Genomic DNA, 18,410 nt, shown 5'->3' with positions numbered 1-18,410 from the left:
AGAATATTAACATATTCAGACCAAGCCAATGTAAAATGGGGCTGGGCACTGCTCACATTTTATGTCATCAGTTTCTCAACTTCTTGCCCGATAATGTCCCACATCATCAAGAACTGTGGTTACAGTATGTGATGCGTTCAAATAAGTGATCACGGCATAGGTCTTGCTCCACATAAAGGACAGATTCTTCACTATGTGTCATTGACCATAGGACGTAAAAACATGTAGTGGTTGTTGAGTCCCACTCAGCCCAATCACTTTAGGATGGAAGGATATTACATGCCTTAAATCAGCACCCTTATGATGTTTGTCACATTCAATGTCACAAATGTACTTCTGTTGTACGCATTGCTCAGCCCTAAATTACTGTAAATTTCAAAAGGATAATATGTTTGAGATAGAAGGAGCATCTCCAGCACTCTATTTCCTGTAGTTATAGATGTGTTAAAGCACAGCATCACAGCAATTTCGTACATCGTCACCCACAGAGGCATTTTATCCACCGCCTCTTAACTCTGCATACAACTTTAACCACGTTAGCTATTAGGAGTACAAAAAAAAAATAATTTAGTATGCTGCATACTCGAGCTCAAAAAGCAAGCAAAGATCACTCATGATTTCCATGTTACCATGTACAGTACATTTGTGTATTAATCTCCCAATATGTTGCAGATTTTTCTGTAAATGTATTTTTAATTTTTCTGAGCCGGAATTCCTTGCTTCACTGCTTTACTGCTTACTGCTTAGAGTTTTCTTATCGCAGACAGCAGAGCACAATTTAAATATGTTAAAATAGGATGGGTATTTTAAACAATACATATGGTCCCAGTAAATTGCAGATTTTATGATGGATGGTTCTGGAACATAACTCCAAAGATGAACATGCGATCACTGTAATGCCATTCATTGTAAAGCAGTACCATAGTCTCGGAGCAGGGCTTGGGCAGGACGCTCACAATCTGGACTGGTAGCCTCTGTGCTGCCTCCACTGTTGAAGCTAATGCCACTGTTGTTTCTGCTGTGACTCTGGCTTCTCATGGTCACATGGCTGCTATCTATGCTACCCTGCCAAAATCAAACACAGCATATTAGAAGCTTGGTACAGGACACTGAGCACATACAATAAAATACCACTTTTTAAATGCCTTTAAAATGTGAAATATAACTCCCCGTAACTCTTTCAGTGTCTTTGATGGTAGATGTCCAATTATTTGGCTCTTTTCAGCCATTTGCATTGAATGTAAATTAGTTTGTCACTCGTCATTGCGTCAATGGTAGCCAATGAGTATATAGGACTTACCGTTTCAGTCTGAGCACCGATGGACTCCAAGAGCGCAGAGTCTTGAACAATATTTAGCATTGCACCTAAGAAGGGAGATGAATTAGACATTAAACAGAAAATGTCCCTTTTCCTTTTTTATTTCAAATTGGAAATGCACGTGCATAACATTAAATGAAGAACTAACTTTGTGATACGTAATTTCAAGTTTAAAAAAAAAAAAAAAAACGCAAAAGGTACCCAAGATGAGCTGTGTGTTTGCAGGATCAGTTTCAGTCTGCAGAGCTCCAATCAAAATATTGACGAGACGCAGCCTCAGGGACAAAAAAGACACAGGCTGGTCGTGAGGCAATCCATCCTCCTCGTTAAACTTGCCCTCTAACAAAACCTTTAAAAAGACAGCATCCTCTCAACTGTGTAGTGGATATACTACTATTATGCAGAACGTTGACTTATAAAAAAGCTTAGGGAATGAATTAAAGCAGCAAATTACCTCTGACTTGATGTTTCCAAAGTGATGTGGCAAAGGCAGCATGGCCAGTAGAATGTTTATGGAGGCTCTTCTCAGATCAGTGGGATTTACATAAATCTTGAATTTAGACAGCTCCCTAATAGAAATCACCACAGCATGTACAGTGCATTTGAAGAAACCTAAATTCCCCATTGGAAATATTCATTACAATGACACCCAGTGGAAACGAAGCCATATACCGAATAAAATAAGGCTCCAACAACTAATAGATTAAATCGATTAATAAAGTAGTTGGTAACTAATTTCATAATCGATTTTTGCCGGCAGCTATGAGCAGTCCGGCTTAGGTCCTTGTTTGCGTGCAATGCGAAACTGCGCGCGCGCACCATTGATTACGGCTAGAGAGAGAGTTCACTGCTACACTCAGGTTGGGTTGCTGAATCAATATTACAAAGTGTCAAGAGTTAGATTGTCTTTTTTGTTGTTAGATCCAGTCTGCCTCCGTCAGAGGTGAGTAAATGAAGCCAAATGTATTGTTTTTATTCTCTAGGATGAGACGTTACTACTTAGCACATAGCACCAAGCTATTTAGCAATTATGCTAATCAGTGTCTTAAGAGTCCAGTGGTACCTCGACATACGATCGCATCGACATACAATCCTTTCGACATCCGACGTAAAATTTCAATCGTCATTTGTCTCGACATTTGACAACATGCTCGATATACGACGATTTGTGACAGTGTCGCAATTTTATTGTTTTCCCCCAAGACGGACGCACGGCGGATTTTCTTGTGAGAGATCAACATGGTTCACAAGAAAGTTATTGCAGGTGGTGAAAAAAGGAAAAGGTGACGCTTACCATTGAAATTAAGATGGAAATGATAGAAAAGTATGAGCATAATGTGCACGTCAGTGAACTGGCTCGACAATACAGCCGGAATATGTCTACGATCTCGATGGTCCTCCTCCAACCTCTGTTCGGCAGTCTTTAGAAGGTGACAATTATTATTGTAATATCGGCAAGGAAATCACCTGCTTTGTCAGGTTTTTAGTCGTTTCAGAACTTGTGCAACACAAGATAGCTGCTCTCCGCCGTAAGCTATGCAAACAACAACAGAACATGAAAAGAGTAAGTAACACCTTTCCACTTCGCCACACCTATCTCACTCAGTCATGTCAGTTACGTGGTGCGTTCAGGAACAGCATGCACAAAACAACTATTAGACAATTAGACAACAACAATTACAACCCGATTTGTTACATTAATCTTATTATTATATTACTATGCTTTGTATTTATAATGTATTTGTTTTGCTATGTGTGATTGCTATTTATTTGTACCAGCAGTATTTAATAAGGATTTAGTGGAGGATTTCGGGCTGTTGAAAGAATTAATCAATTCTTATGGGAAAATCCAGCTCGAAATTCGACCTTTTCGACTTACAGACAAGGTCCTCGAACGAATTAAATTCATATGTTGTGGTACCACTGTATTGTGCTTTGGAGAAGCATATTAGCACTTGAGTTATTGTTAGATAGGAAAGTTGTTTCATTTCTTTTTATAAAGACGCCACACACATAAACCTATTTATATAACAGCTTTCAACACAAACACCAGTTCAAACTGTAAATTGAGTGTGCTTTGAAATTGGATTTGGTTTGCATTTATGAACAACTGTTTGAGAAAGAAAACTGATTCATTACAGTCTACCTCCTCCTTATTAGGTTTTGTTTATTTTGTTAAAAGAAAATAAATGATGATTACTTTAAAACCGTTGCATCATTGTAGGAGCCTGACCTGTCTGGGACAATAGTCTCCAAAGCTGCTATGAAGTATGGTACAACCACATTGATGCCCTTCAGGTCAGTGCAGAAGAGAGAGGAAGAGTTAAGAATGATGGAGGCCAAGACCGGTCTACAGATGAAATCAGAGATCTGGAGACCTTGAATCAGCACCATGTAGAACCTGTTGGATAGGGAGAAAGACATTTCTGAACAATGTTTCAGGATTTGAAATAAAGACTTTTAAAAATAAAAAACTCCTTAACTGGGGATGGTTTCCGAAATCAATATACTAGTATATGAAATAATACCAGTGGACTCCTCTGTATCGTATTTGTACAAATTAGAGGCCCCACCAAATTTTTGAAAAACCTGACGATCTTGATTTCATTTTATAAACAACTATTCTAATCAATTCCAATCAATTTTATGTTATTGTAAAATATTTGAATATTACTAGTGAAATGCGACTGTTTTTTTTGTTGTTTTTTTTAACTGTACATCAAGTAGTTCTCAAGAAAAAAAATGAAAAAGTGTACAAAATCCAATTAAAATTAGGTTATTTGGTCAATGGTGTCGATTACGACATTTCGGAAAGATATGCATAAAACAGTCAGACAACTGAAAATACCTGGAGAGGTAAACGGGTAGAATTTCTTCACCAGTTTTCTTGCTACAGAAGATTCGGCACAGAGTCCCGCAAGCTTCAGCTCGGCCTGCTTCATAGCTTTCTGGGAACTCATTTGCATCGAACATAGGGTTGGACACCATTGAGTCGGTGGACATTTGGGAACCTTTCCTTCTCAGCTCCAGGCCTACTTGGGTTGCTATTGCTGCAGAGGGTGGGAAGAGAGAGAATGAAAGAAACCTGAATTGCAATGTGGCTATTCACATACAGTATGTGACTAGCAGTCATGCACATACTGCACAGACAAATTTTAGATGTTAGCACAACAAAAAGTACCATAAAAGAAAACAAAATTGCCATCACATCCATGAAGAACTAATACATCCAAGACAATCCACACGCTCACGAGTTTCATAGCATACAATAGAGGGAATTCTGACACAAAGAGTTTGCCATTAAGTTCTGCTATCCAGGGACAAGAATATCAACATGTAAAGGGAAAACAAATGTGTCTGTTGCGATACTACAAAACAAAATCCCTGTGTCAGCTTTCTGGTTTTTGCAATTGACGACTATCACTCAGGGCACAGACCATTCACTTCATGCATTGAGATACCAAACCAGTAAAACCAGAGATCAAGTCAAACTGACAATACAAAATGAACAAAATGAAGCTGAACTAAGCCTGTCGCGATATGCGATAAGTCTATTAATCACACGGTAAATAAAAATGAGGTTGGTAATTTTCCCGGCTGCGATATATCGCCCCATGTGTTTGCGTGTACTGCATGCACTCGGCACACTTGCATGTTGATTGCATACAGGACTCCAGTTCTTTTAGCAGATAATTATTTATTGGTCATCAACAAACCGTAGAACTAAAGTTCAGCCATATAAAATTTAAAAAAAAATATTGATATGAAACATCGTAAAACGTTAGCATTGCTACATTGGGGCTAACAGAAAAGACAATGTACTGACCAGAGGTGGGTAGAGTAGCCAGAATCTTTACTCAAGTAAGAGTAGCATTACTTAAATAAAAAAAATATATTGCTCATGTAAAAGTAGTCATTAAACATGTGCCGATTACCAGTTTCAAGGTATGCCGTGGTATGAAAACGTCCGGTTTTCAAAACCGCCAAAATTTTCTGTCATACCATCCCAATGGTATTAGCCATTTCTATGTAAAAAAAAAAAAAAATGCAGGGAGAAATCCCTCGCTTGCATCTGCAAGGTTTAAACCTCCCCCACCAGTTGTTGCTTAGTGTCAGTGAGTCAGCTGTGCAACACAATGATTGGAGGAGGTGAAACTCCTGAACCCCCCCCCCCCCCCCCCAATCGAAGAAAATCGCTGGTATGGAATACTTCGGCTACAGAAAAGTTACAGACAGCCACAGTTTAGAGGAGGAGAGCCAACCGACATCTAAAACATGTTTGTGGAGGGTGGCCGCCGAGCAAGCAATACCTCCAATATGATTACGCATTTATACAAAATTAAAGGTTCGTAAACACTGTCATGAATGTTTCCCATCAGCTACAAGACCTCCAGCGTGTTTAGTGTATCTAGCGGTGGTAAAACATGTGGCGTTGTATTCTCTCTGGCAACTGTGTGTTGACAAAGAGAGTGTATCATATGAAGGTGATAGAGGTTATACACGTGCATTTTTATGGAAAATAATTCATTTATTTTTGTTCTGATGGTAATAATGCTGAGCTGTGGGTTTAGGCTCGCCTAAAGGACTGCATTTATTTCAATTTCATTTAGAATATTTAATTTTTTTTTATTTTTTATTTTTTTAAATTTATATTAATTTAACATTATTCTTATGTTCCATTTTGCGAATGTTTTAAAAAATAAAAATCCTGTTTAATGGCAAAATGTTTTGTTTATGTTTTTTTTTTTTTCTTAACCCAGATATCTCAGAGTAACACATTTTAGAGCTGTAATTGCAATACAGTGATATCGTGAAACCGTGCTATTTTTGCTTAAGGTTATCATACCGTCAGAATCTCAGACTGGCTCGTGTCTAGAAGTCATCCAAAAAATGTACTGAAGTACAAGTAAAAAAGTTTGCGGTGAAAAGAGTACTCAAGAAGACTCAAGTAGTGAGTAACAGTATTTTTAATAATAATGCTATATACAGTATTATTTCCTCAGCACAATATAATCTATATGAACTAGGCCTGAACGATATTGGAAAAAACTATTGTTGCGATTTTTTTTAGGTTTGCAATATATTGCGATATTATATTGCGATATTAAAAAAAAAAAGATCTATCTTTTTTAAAGAAATTTTCACTAAATGACTTGAATAGCTGTTTGGAAATACTTTACATAACACACCGTGACCACAGTGTATTCATATAATACCGTTTAATTTGTGAATGATGAAGATTTCTGTATGAAGGTATCCAGGAAGTCATGTCTGCACAAAATAGATCATTTATTGAATACAATATTTTACACTTCAACAGCAGCAAATAAATTAAATGATAATAAAAGAGCAGGTGCATTAGTCCCCTAAGTTTTTGACAAAATATAACAATAAATAAAAACTTCTGTAAAATAACAACAAAGTTGTCAACATATTTGAACAAAAATATTAAATATGACAAATAAAAAAGTTGTTCACAAACTATAACTATAAATAAAAACCTCAGTAAAACAACAAAGTTGTCAACATATTTTAACAAAAATATTAAATATGACAAAAGAGTTCACAAACTATAACAATACATAAAAACCTCAGTTAAACAACAAAGTTGTCAACATATTTGAACTTAAATATTAAATCTGACTAATAAAAGTGCAAGTGCATTAGTCCCCTGAGTTGTTTACACAAAATATAACAATATAAAACTGCAAAACGGCAACAAAGTTGTAAAAATATTTCAACAAAAATATTAAGTATCAAAACTTTATGTGCAGCTGTACTATATATAGTTATTTGAAAAATACGGTTTACAATAAATTTAAATATAAAAGAAACAAACTCAATTGAACTTGTAAATAATTGAACTGAATAACTGCAAATAACTGTGATGAATAACAGAACCATTTTAACTCCCAAATTTCCTGCCTTCCTGATAGCTGTCACATGAATAAAAAGAAGAAAAGACATTCCTTCAGCTGTGTTATGTATTTGTCTGCATATCGTCCACCTTCCTTGCTCAGCAATTCTCAACTGGGTCTCATAGGTTTTTGGCCAAGACTATTAGTTTATCCACTATAGCAGGCTTGAGACAAGAACGTTGGCACTTAACAATGTTCCCACCTGTGCTAAAAAGCCTCTGATGGGGAGCTCGTAGCAGGAATGCATAGATACCTGCGTTTTAAATGGTCCCACATGTTTGACAGATTACTTCTTGTTGGGGCAACCATGGCGAGGCACTGTCGACAGGGCTGTTTTTTGTCCCTTATAGTCTTGTTCTTGCCAAAATACTTCCAAAACTCCTTTTGGATACAGTCTTCCTTGCTCCTCCAACGTGTTGATTGCTTGCTTTCACTTTGAGAACGGGCCCTCCTCCCTCCGCTCTGCTGTTCGGCCCCTCCTCCCTCCACTCCGCTGTTGCAGGGGGAGGGGGAGGAGCCGATGACTTGCTGGAGAGAAAGAGAAGCTGTGCGCTTTTTTTCCCCTCTCCTTCCTCAAAACAAACGTTTGTGGATTAAAAAAAATGAAATTAAAAAACTATCGCACGTCCTTGCGATGGGACTATTGCACATGCGCACATCGCGATGGCGATGTTTAAACGATATATCGTTCAGGCCTAATATGAACTGTTATAATTATACTGTAATATAACCTATTCCATGACCATATTAGGCCAAAAAAATGAACAAAAATCATTGGATTCAAACTAGAAAATGAAACACTGCCTGTCCAAAAAGCGTGCCCTCTAGTGGAGAAAAAACAATTTTGAACCATGATTTGAAAACAAATCCATCAGTGTCAAATAAATCACTGCCAAATAAAAACTTCTTAAAAGTCTCAAATAAATCCGCACTTTGGAGTAAAGTTGATTATATGTCAAATAGTTTATTTTTTACGTCACTTTAAAGACGCCACGTGATTGAACAGGCCGGCGTAATTATAGGACTTCCGGCTGCAAACCTGCGTCTGGCAATGCGTGTGCAAGTGTTATTTATTTTTTACGTTTTCTTTATACACACGTTTACGTATTTACGTTTCTTTATTTACAAGGCAAAGATGAGCCGGACATTATAGCGAGAGAGACCACAAAAAAATTTCGGAAAATACATTTTGGGAGCTTTTTCCAATTGGATCGAATGTTTTTGCGTATTAAATCGAAGAGGGCTTATCGAACGGTTCAATATAAAACCGAGTATTGTTGCATTCTTACTACCCACCACTGGTAGTAACCACTTTAGCCTGCTATAAAACATTGGCAGTCTTTTCCAAAATGCAAACTTGCGGTTAAAAGGTGACACCTCAAACATGAAAAATCGCCGGTTTACAGCATTGGCAAATGACGCGAAAAATAGAAACAAATCCACATCTGACACCACATGCATGACGAAAATAGAAGACAAATGCACTTTTTGTACCGAGTGTAACGCTTACAGTTAGCGGCTTAGCGAACTTACTTCCGGTGAACATTTCCAAATAAAAGCAAATCAACAAGATGTCTGGAATTTCTCTCAAATACTTCCCATTCAACAGTAAGATTGTAAAAATATACTCATTATGAAAAATTTGATTGGCAATGAATAATTTGGCTTCAAATTTGCTAACATGTGGAGTTTTCAAGACAAGATGACAGTCATTTTGGATCAAATCAACACTTTTGATGGGTTCTATTAGGCAGAAAACGTACAGAGCAATAGGTTTCACACCTATTTCATATTCTACGAACACTTACCTATCTTTCAAATGCCAAGTTGTGCATTGTGTGAGTTTGCGTTTTATTTCAGAATAACAATTTATTGCAGTTGAATAGGTGATTTAATAGGATGTATTGTCACTACATTAGAGGTTGAATTGGTTTAAAAATTAAAAATAAAAAAGACAATAATATCGCATATCAGCAATAATTTATGAGACAATATATCGCCTACTAAAATTTGTTATCGCGACAGGCCTAAGCTGAACTTGAGATGATCTGAAGCCAAATAAGAAGAATTAGTGTGACCGAAGAAAAGTAAAATAAAACGGACTGGTAACATATGGTCGAGACAAGTGGTCAGTTGGTGAAAATCATTCCATCACCTCCAGAAGACGCTGAGAGAACGCTGATGTACTTTTTTCCCCTTTTTTGAGGGGGTTGATGAGTGAAAAACAAAACGATGGCAGTAATGGCAATGATCATGGGGCAACTCAAATCAAAAACGGGAAGATTGGTCAAGAACGCAAATCAAGTGAGGGAAAACAAAGCTGCTGTTCCTACTTACAAGATTTATAAGAAAGGAGAATTTGGATAAAAGAGGCTGCAAGATAACAGAAATAGTGGAGAAGACACAAAATCAAAGTACAGCCAATTCATTTCAGGCATGAATTGTGTTTTGGTTGTCGGTGACTTCTTTTTATGACATTGACCCACTATAATCAGACATTGGAGCGTACAAGACACTACACAAAGAAAAAGAAATGGGGAAAGAGGGAAGCAGTAAACAAGTTCCAGGCGTACTGTAGGTCAGTGGGCTTAGAATAATGCTAAAATAGGCACTAAGGAATGTTTAATTTTTTTTAAAGTGTATGTAAATAGGTTTGAGTGTGCTTAAAGTAAAAATGTAGTTCTCTATATTCGGAGCATTTACCCCGCGACACACCGGTAAACTGCAGTAAATTAGGGCTGCACAACATCATATCGACAACGCGGTAATGGCATGTGTAACATGCATATCAAAAGGACTTAATACAAACTACATGTATGCCGTGCATACTTTGTTTGAACGCTTTTGTCATTTATTCATATGAAGAAAAAAAATCAAAATCCGCCTTACATGCGTATCGTCATTCACACCACTTGATGGTTTTCTCCTACTGCATGTCTGCTACACACGGCTCAATACGAAGAAAATTATTGATGAAGAGTTATTTCTATATTATTTTCCAACGAATGTTGATGCAACAAAATAGTTTAGCCTTAATTACAATTCTTTTAATCAGATTGCATTAGCCCACTAATTTTGCCATATTACAGATTACCGTGTTTTCCACAATAAAAGACACTTTTATTATAGATCAATATTGGCTGCTCAATGACATTCCCTTTAGCGCAGCTCTCCCTAGTGGATGTATAACGCAACCCCAACCACAACTACTACTACCCTTAATAATGCTGTGCACCCTTTATATGAAAACTGTTTTAACATTATAGGTGTGCCTTATAGTGTGGAAAATACAGTTATAATTATATTACCTAATATAACTGAATTACTTTAAAGGCATGTTAACGAGTGCCATAATATTGATATCGTGATATTAAACACTCATATCACATATTTTTCTAATATCGTGCAGCCCTAGTATTAACTTTTGGATGATGTAAATGAATTAGAATCTGATAACAATCTCAGACCAGTCCACTTCTAGCCAAGCGCTCCACATATAAAGGCACAAAAAATGGTTGGGAAATAAAAGAAAAGCACATCCAAACAACGTACAAAAAAAAACACCAAATAGACAGAAAACTCCACAAAAAAGAGGCATATAAATTGGCCAGCTGCAACACACCCACCTGCCCATGCATGGAATGGAAAAGAGAGAGTGAAGTATAGTGTCGTGTCTTACCAGTCATGCTGGGATCTCGACTGAGGCCACTGTGGAGCTTACAGTGGACCAACGCAGCATCAAACAGCCACTGGCCAAATAAGTTAAGGATGCTGTTGACCTTTGGCCGCGCTGGAGCAGGGAGTGGCCGTGATTCCAAACTACTCTGGTTTGGGCTTGACAACAGGGTTGGAGATGAAGTTTGTTGCTGCTGCTGTTGGGATGCTTTTGTTGGTTGACTCCCACTGCCCTGCATGGTTTAAGATTAAATGAATGTTTAAAAAAAAAAAAAAAAAAAGTTTCTGAGAAAACTACTCAGAAAAAACATTCATGAATGAATACGAAGAAAAAAAAAAAAGATACAAAACATAGGAACAAGCAAATTTTTAAAAATCCATCATAATGTATCTAGGCGTTCGCGTAACTCGGAACCTACAGGCAACAATAAGTCCGCAATTAATTAATTTAATTAATCAGCCTTGAGACAAAGAAAATCCAGCTCCAAGGATTGATGCGTATATACAGTGCTGGCAAAAAGTATTGGCACCCCTACAATTCTGTCAGACAATGCTCAATTTCTGCCAGAAAACGGTTGCTGGCCACTCAAGAAGTCTCCAATGCTTTCTCTCAAACCATTTTCCGTGCTTTTTGAAGAGTGTTTTGTTATAGTCTTCAGACTTCATAATGCATACGGTCAAGCAGTCCAGTGCCAGAGGCAGCAAGCAACCCCAAAACATCAGGGAACCTCTGCCATGTTTGACTGTGGGGACCGTGTTCTTTTCTTTGAAGGCCTCGTTTTTTTCACTTAACTCTATGTTGATGCCTTTTCCCCCCCAAATGCTCTACTTTTGTCCCATCTAACCAGAGAACATTCTTCAAAAACGTTTTTGGCTTTCTCAGGAAAGTTTTGGCAAACTCCAGCCAAAACTTACCTTTTTATGTCTCTAGGTCAGAAGTGGGGTCTTCCTGGGTATCCTACCATAGAGTCCCTTTTCATTCAGATTCCTACAGATAGTATGGGTTGCCACTGTTGTACCCTTGGACTGCAGGACAGCTTGAACTTGTTTCGATGTTAGTCGAGGTTCTTTATCCGCCATCCGCACAATCTTTCGTTGAAATCTCTCGTCAATTTTTCTTTTCCGTCCACATCTAGGGAGGTTAGCCACAGTGCCATGGGCTTTACACTTACACTGACGTAGTTTTTAACATATGCTCATTCACTTTTACAGTACACTTCCTGTTGGTCGCATTGACACTGTTGCATGGTTTTTGTTACCTTTCAGCTTTGGAAGCTATACGTCTGTGTTTTATATCTATACCAACCCGTTAATATGCAGTATATGTGGGTTTGTATACCAACCCGTTAATATGCAGTATATGTGGGTTTGTAGAAAAAAAGCTATATGAACAAAATCTGTTAATAAGTCCTGCCGTATGGAAGCTAACTTATACCTTAAGCTTGTAGCTCAAGTGAAGTGTAGTGTCTACATGCCATTTGTATACCGCCGTGTATTGTGCAGTTGTGTTGAATGCATATAAGCATGTTTATTTGATACAGTTTCACAAACATAATCAAATTACTTCATATAAAAACAAAAATAGACCAAGCCTTGTTTTATTCGAGGACATACAATGTTAACTGGCTGTCGGGCAACGCACAAGGGAACGCACTGTTTTGGGCAGTACATACGTACGTATATTATATATATATAGTATATATTATGGCTGTCAAAATGATCGCGTTAACGAGCGGTAATTAATTTTTAAAATTAATCCCGTTAAAATATTTGACGCAATTAACGCACAAATGCCCCCGCTCAGATTAAAATGACTGCACAGTGAAAGGTGTACTTGTTGTGTTTTTTGGAGTTTTGCCGCCTTCTGCTGGCACTTGGGTGCGACTGATTTTATTGGCTTTAGAACCCATGAGCATTGTGTAAGTAATTATTGACATCAACAATGGCAGGCTACTAGTTTATTTTTTTGATTGAAAATTTTACAAATTTTATTAAAACGAAAACATGAAGAGGGGTTTTACATTATAACTTGTAATAACATTTATCTTTTAAGAACTACAAGTCTTTCTATCCATGGATCGCTTTAACAGAATGTTAATAATGGTAATGCCATCTTGTTGATTTATTGTTATGATAAAGAAATACAGTACTTATGTACCGTATGTTGAATGTATATATCCCTCTTGTGTCTTATTTTTCCATTCCAACAATAATTTACAGAAAAATATGGCATATTTTAGAGATGGTTTGAATTGCGATTAATTGCGATTAATTACGATTAATTAATTTTTAAGCTGTAATTAACTCGATTAAAAATTTTAATCGTTTGACAGCCCTAATATATATACATATATATATACATATATACATATATATACACACATTTATACATATATACACACACATATATACATACATACATATATACATACACATATATACATATATATATATACATACATATACACATATTAGGGCTGTCAAAATTATCGCGTTAACGGGCGTTAATTAATTTTTTAAATCAATCAAGTTAAAATATTTGACGCAATTAACGCACTAGGCCCGCTCAGACAGATTTAAATGTCAGTACAGTGAAAGGCCAACTTGTTAATTGTGTTTTATGGAGTTTTTCCGCCCTCTGCTGGCGCTTGGGTGGGACTTGCATATGTTATGTGGCGTAATGTCGCCCTCTGCTGGCGATTCAGTGCAGCTGATTATTTGGGTTTCGGCGCGCTTTTCTGACGTGATTATATGTCGACGCAAACTCACACTAAGAGACAGTGCTATTCAGACCAGCTAACGTCCGCATCCAGTATTCAGTGGCAGTTCTCATAGCCCCATCACACTGTTTGTGTCTAATACATGCATCGCTTGTGAGTTATATTCCTCCTTTGTTTATATTCATGAGCATTAGATAGTTATTGATAACGTGTATTTGAATTTGTTCACATATATGGTGAAATGCAGTTACATTGTTAGATGCTTGTGAGCTAATTGGCTAGTGCTACTGCTCAAATGGACACGTGTGTGTACATTTTATGTTATTTTGTGATTTATGCAAGTTATTGACACATTGCCTTGTTATTTTCAGTTTTACAAAAATACAAGAAACGTGCTCCTGTCAAAAAGAGATGACTTCAGTAAAGCCCATGCAACTTTGCCACGCCGTCTGATTTCTTTTTGGAACTTATGTTCGCTATCTGTCAATTTGTGTATTCACGCACATTGAAGACAGAATAGGGCTACTAGTTTATTTTTTGATTGAAAATTTTACAAATTTTATTAAAACGAAAACATTAAGAGGCGTTTTAATATAACATTTCTATAACTTGTACTAATATTCATCTTTTAAGAACTACAAGTCTTCCTATCCATGGATCACTTTAACAGAATGTTAATAATGTTAATGCCATCTTGTTGATTTATTGTTATAATAAACAAATACAGTCCTTATGTACCGTATGTTGAATGTATATATCCATCTTGTCTTATCTTTCCATTCCAACAATAATTTACAGAAAAATATGGCATATTTTATAGATGGTTTGAATTGCGATTAATTGCGATTAATTACGATTAATTAATTTTTAAGCTGTAATTAACTCGATTAAAAATTTTAATCGTTTGGCAGCCCTAATACAGCCCTATATATATATATATATATATATATATATATATATATATATATATGAGATGTCCCGATCGATCGGGTCCGATCACGTCATTTTCAAAGTATCGGAATCGGCAAAAAAATATCGGCCATGCCATTTTTTAAAATATATTTTTTTTTTTTTCTATTAAATCGTTTTCTAATTGTATTTAACGTTACAGACATAATATGTTACACTCATCCAGAGTCTTTAGTTTAGGCTTAAGGTAGGTTTATCTAATTTATCCCGATAACGGCGGTAATAAGTTTTTTAAAAAATGTATCACGATAAAATATTTAACGCAATTAATGCATGAGTTGCACGACCCACTCACGCATTGTCGCGCTCAATCTGTAATGACGCCATTTTACCTATATTGAGAGATAAAAGGCAGCGTAAAATGAGTAGAGTGAATTTTGGCAGCCTTTGGAGGCTTATTTTAATTGGCTAAAGCCTTACAATCCCTCTCCCTTCGATTAGAAATATCATGGGAAGCAATGTGGGGAAGCAAGGCAGCAATTGACCTTTATTTTAACACCTTATTTTCTTTGCCAACGCAGAGAATATATATCAATTGGTAGCACTGCGCACAGTCATGGTTCCACTTCCCACCATGCATTGCGGCATGGCTACAGTATCATTTACTGAAAACTCAACAAATACACTAGATGGCAATATTTAGTCACAATATACAAAGTCACAAGTCTTTCTATCCGTGGATCCCTCTCACATAAAGAATGTTAATAATGTAAATGCCATCTTGAGGATTTATTGTCATAATAGACAAATACAGTACTTATGTACTGTATGTTGAATGTATATATTCGTCCGAATTTTATTCATTTTTTTCTTAATGCATTGCCAAAATGTATATGATCGGGAATGATTGGAATTGAATCGGGAGCAAACAAAAAAAGCAATCGGATCAGCAAATATCGGGATCGGCAGATACTCAAACTAAAACGATCGGATCGGGAGCAAAAAAACATGATCGGAACAACCGTAATATATATACATATATATATATATATATATATATATATATATATATATATATATATATATATATATATATATATATATATATATTAGGGGTGCAACGGTTTGGTTCGAACCTCGGTTTTGGGATCACGTTTTGCTTTTTTTTTTTTTTTTTTTTTTAACTGCCTTTATTTTGCTTTTAAGAACGTGAAATAAACACTTAAAATGTAAACATTTTTGACTGTTAAAATGCCTCTCAGCTCTTTGGCTAGTGTAGTGACTACTGAAATACACACACAGTAGTAAAAAAGTTACTTGGCAAAGTAACTGGCATTACCTTTCATGTTTTTTTTTTCCATTTTTTTCAAAAAAAAAAAACAAAAAACATAGTAACCTTTGCTATCTTTGGAGGTCATTTCATGCTGTGAATCAACCGTTAAAGTAGATAACATTGCTCCCGTTTTTCCATTAGTTCCCTTCTGTCTACTTACGACATGTGAAAATTTTAAAACTGTTTCATCCTTTAACGATAGACTCAAGTCAGGTTTTGCCGATTTAGGAGTATGTTAGATAAAAAGTTACTTAGGTTCGCTAGGAAGGTTCACTACAACAGAGCCTTTCTGAGAAGTTTACTGCTGTAAAATGGCGGCTGTTTACTAACGCTACCGAGTGTCATTTCGTATGTAGTTCTATATGTATGAGATATCTAGGTGTAGATTGTAGGCTGTCGGCTCCAGTCAGGAAATATTGGAACCACCTAGCCTAGCATCGCGTTTGCTACAGCGTCACAACAAACACTCTTCCCTCTCTGTGTCTCTGACTTTTCTGGCGTCATTCAACCAACTTATTAACGCACATTGTCTCGTTGCCGAAAAGGGTGACAAAACCCGAACGGAGGGAAAAAAAAAGTAATGCACGAAAAACGTACACATTTAAAAATCAGTGCTGACTTGTACAAATTACGCCAAGACCGTACAACTTGACAGGTATGAATTATAGTGGACCGTCACAGTTAGGTAGTAGCACTCTGTAGCACGGGACGTCCAACTATCAGCGGTCAGGGCGAAACTATGTGCTTTAGCGAAATCATCCTCGATGGCTTTGCGTTCCATTTCATAAATGTCGGGGATTACGTTGTTGGAGAAATATGTCCGCGAGGGAACAATGTAACGCGGGTCAAGCGTTGCAAGTAAATGAACGAAGCCCGTCGTGTGTTTTCACTGGTGTCCTCTTCGGGGTAGTCCTGCTCTGAGAAAGTGATATCTGTGGGTGATGCCAGCCGGCTGAGGTGCCGGAGTCATGTTATAAGTGTTGCCATTAGCATAGGGAACAAGCGCTGAGCAATGCTTGAAAATTGTTTTTTTTTTTTTTCTTTCAATATTTTCTCTCCCTCCGCATTGTAGTCCACGGGGAAACCGAAATATTGCCACACCGCAGATTTGAAAGAGGCCGGTGCTTCCTCAAAATTCGGTCTCTCCACTCCTCCGCTCGCCATAACGTTTTGTTTTCTTTCTTGTTTTACTTTCACCTCGCTCGTAAGCGAGAGAGGGCATTTCTCTGCTTCTATTACACAGCTGCTTGACAGCGATCGGACATTTACTTGCGGGGCGGCAATTTCTCCACAGCTGTGCTTCACGTCACATACAGGCACACAGAGCTCGACCAATTAATTCCACAAGCGTTCGAAATAAATTAATTGCAAAACCGAAAAGGCGCGGTTCATAAAGGCGTATTGAACCGTACAGGGCGAACCGTACGGTTCGGCTTTGAAACGCAAACCGTTGCACTGCTAATATATATATATATATATATATATATTATATATATACAGTGCCTTGCAAAAGTATTCGGCCCCCTTGAATCTTGCAACCTTTCGCCACATTTCCGGCTTCAAACATAAAGATATGAAATTTAATTTTTTTTGTCAAGAATCAACAACAAGTGGAACAACATTTATTGTATAATTTAAACTTTTTTAACAAATAAAAAACTGAAAAGTGGGGCGTGCAATATTATTCGGCCCCTTTACTTTCAGTGCAGCAAACTCACTCCAGAAGTTCAGTGAGGACCTCTGAATGATCCAATGTTGTCCTAAATGACCGATGATGATAAATAGAATCCACCTGTGTGTAATCAAGTCTCCGTATAAATGCACCTGCTCTGTGATAGTCTCAGGGTTCTGTTTAAAGTGCAGAGAGCATTATGAAAACCAAGGAACACACCAGGCAGGTCCGAGATACTGTTGTGGAGAAGTTTAAAGCCGGATTTGGATACAAAAAGATTTCCCAAGCTTTAAACATCTCAAGGAGCACTCTGCAAGCCATCATATTGAAATGGAAGGAGCATCAGACCACTGCAAATCTACCAAGACCCGGCCGTCCTTCCAAACAAGGAGAAAACTGGTCAGAGATGCAGCCAAGAGGCCCATGATCACTCTGGATGAACTGCAGAGATCTACAGCTGAGGTGGGAGAGTCTGTCCATAGGACAACAATCAGTCGTACACTGCACAAATCTGGCCTTTATGGAAGAGTGGCAAGAAGAAAGCCATTTCTCAAAGATATCCATAAAAAGTCTCGTTTAAAGTTTGCCACAAGCCACCTGGGAGACACACCAAACATGTGGAAGAAGGTGCTCTGGTCAGATGAAACCAAAATTGAACTTTTTGGCCACAATGCAAAACGATATGTTTGGCGTAAAAGCAACACAGCTCATCACCCTGAACACACCATCCCCACTGTCAAACATGGTGGTGGCAGCATCATGGTTTGGGCCTGCTTTTCTTCAGCAAGGACAGGGAAGATGGTTAAAATTGACGGGAAGATGGATGCAGCCAAATACAGGAACATTCTGGAAGAAAACCTGTTGG

At 37.3% G+C, this 18,410-nt stretch overlaps 1 protein-coding gene across 8 annotated transcripts in view; it reads right to left on the bottom strand.

Moving 5' to 3' along the window:
* The window catches only part of ralgapb (Ral GTPase activating protein non-catalytic subunit beta), a 45,050-nt gene that overhangs the window by 14,027 nt on the left and 12,613 nt on the right, over positions 1 to 18,410 (bottom strand). For 5 of the 8 annotated variants that reach the window (XM_057827276.1, XM_057827294.1, XM_057827266.1 and 2 more), the window contains 8 exons: positions 10,916 to 11,144; positions 9,574 to 9,609; positions 4,167 to 4,368; positions 3,552 to 3,719; positions 1,773 to 1,887; positions 1,520 to 1,667; positions 1,301 to 1,365; positions 921 to 1,065 (listed from right to left, as the gene is read on the bottom strand). In XM_057827276.1, coding sequence (XP_057683259.1) covers positions 921 to 1,065; positions 1,301 to 1,365; positions 1,520 to 1,667; positions 1,773 to 1,887; positions 3,552 to 3,719; positions 4,167 to 4,368; positions 9,574 to 9,609; positions 10,916 to 11,144 — 1,108 coding nt within the window. The remainder of the gene's footprint in view (positions 1 to 920; positions 1,066 to 1,300; positions 1,366 to 1,519; positions 1,668 to 1,772; positions 1,888 to 3,551; positions 3,720 to 4,166; positions 4,369 to 9,573; positions 9,610 to 10,915; positions 11,145 to 18,410) is intronic. The other 3 variants (XM_057827314.1, XM_057827322.1, XM_057827304.1) reach the window with 1 other exon arrangement.

The sequence above is a fragment of the Corythoichthys intestinalis genome, chromosome 2, assembly GCF_030265065.1.
Source record: "Corythoichthys intestinalis isolate RoL2023-P3 chromosome 2, ASM3026506v1, whole genome shotgun sequence".
NCBI lineage: Eukaryota > Metazoa > Chordata > Actinopteri > Syngnathiformes > Syngnathidae > Corythoichthys > Corythoichthys intestinalis.
This window is presented reverse-complemented; position numbering and strand designations above follow the sequence as displayed.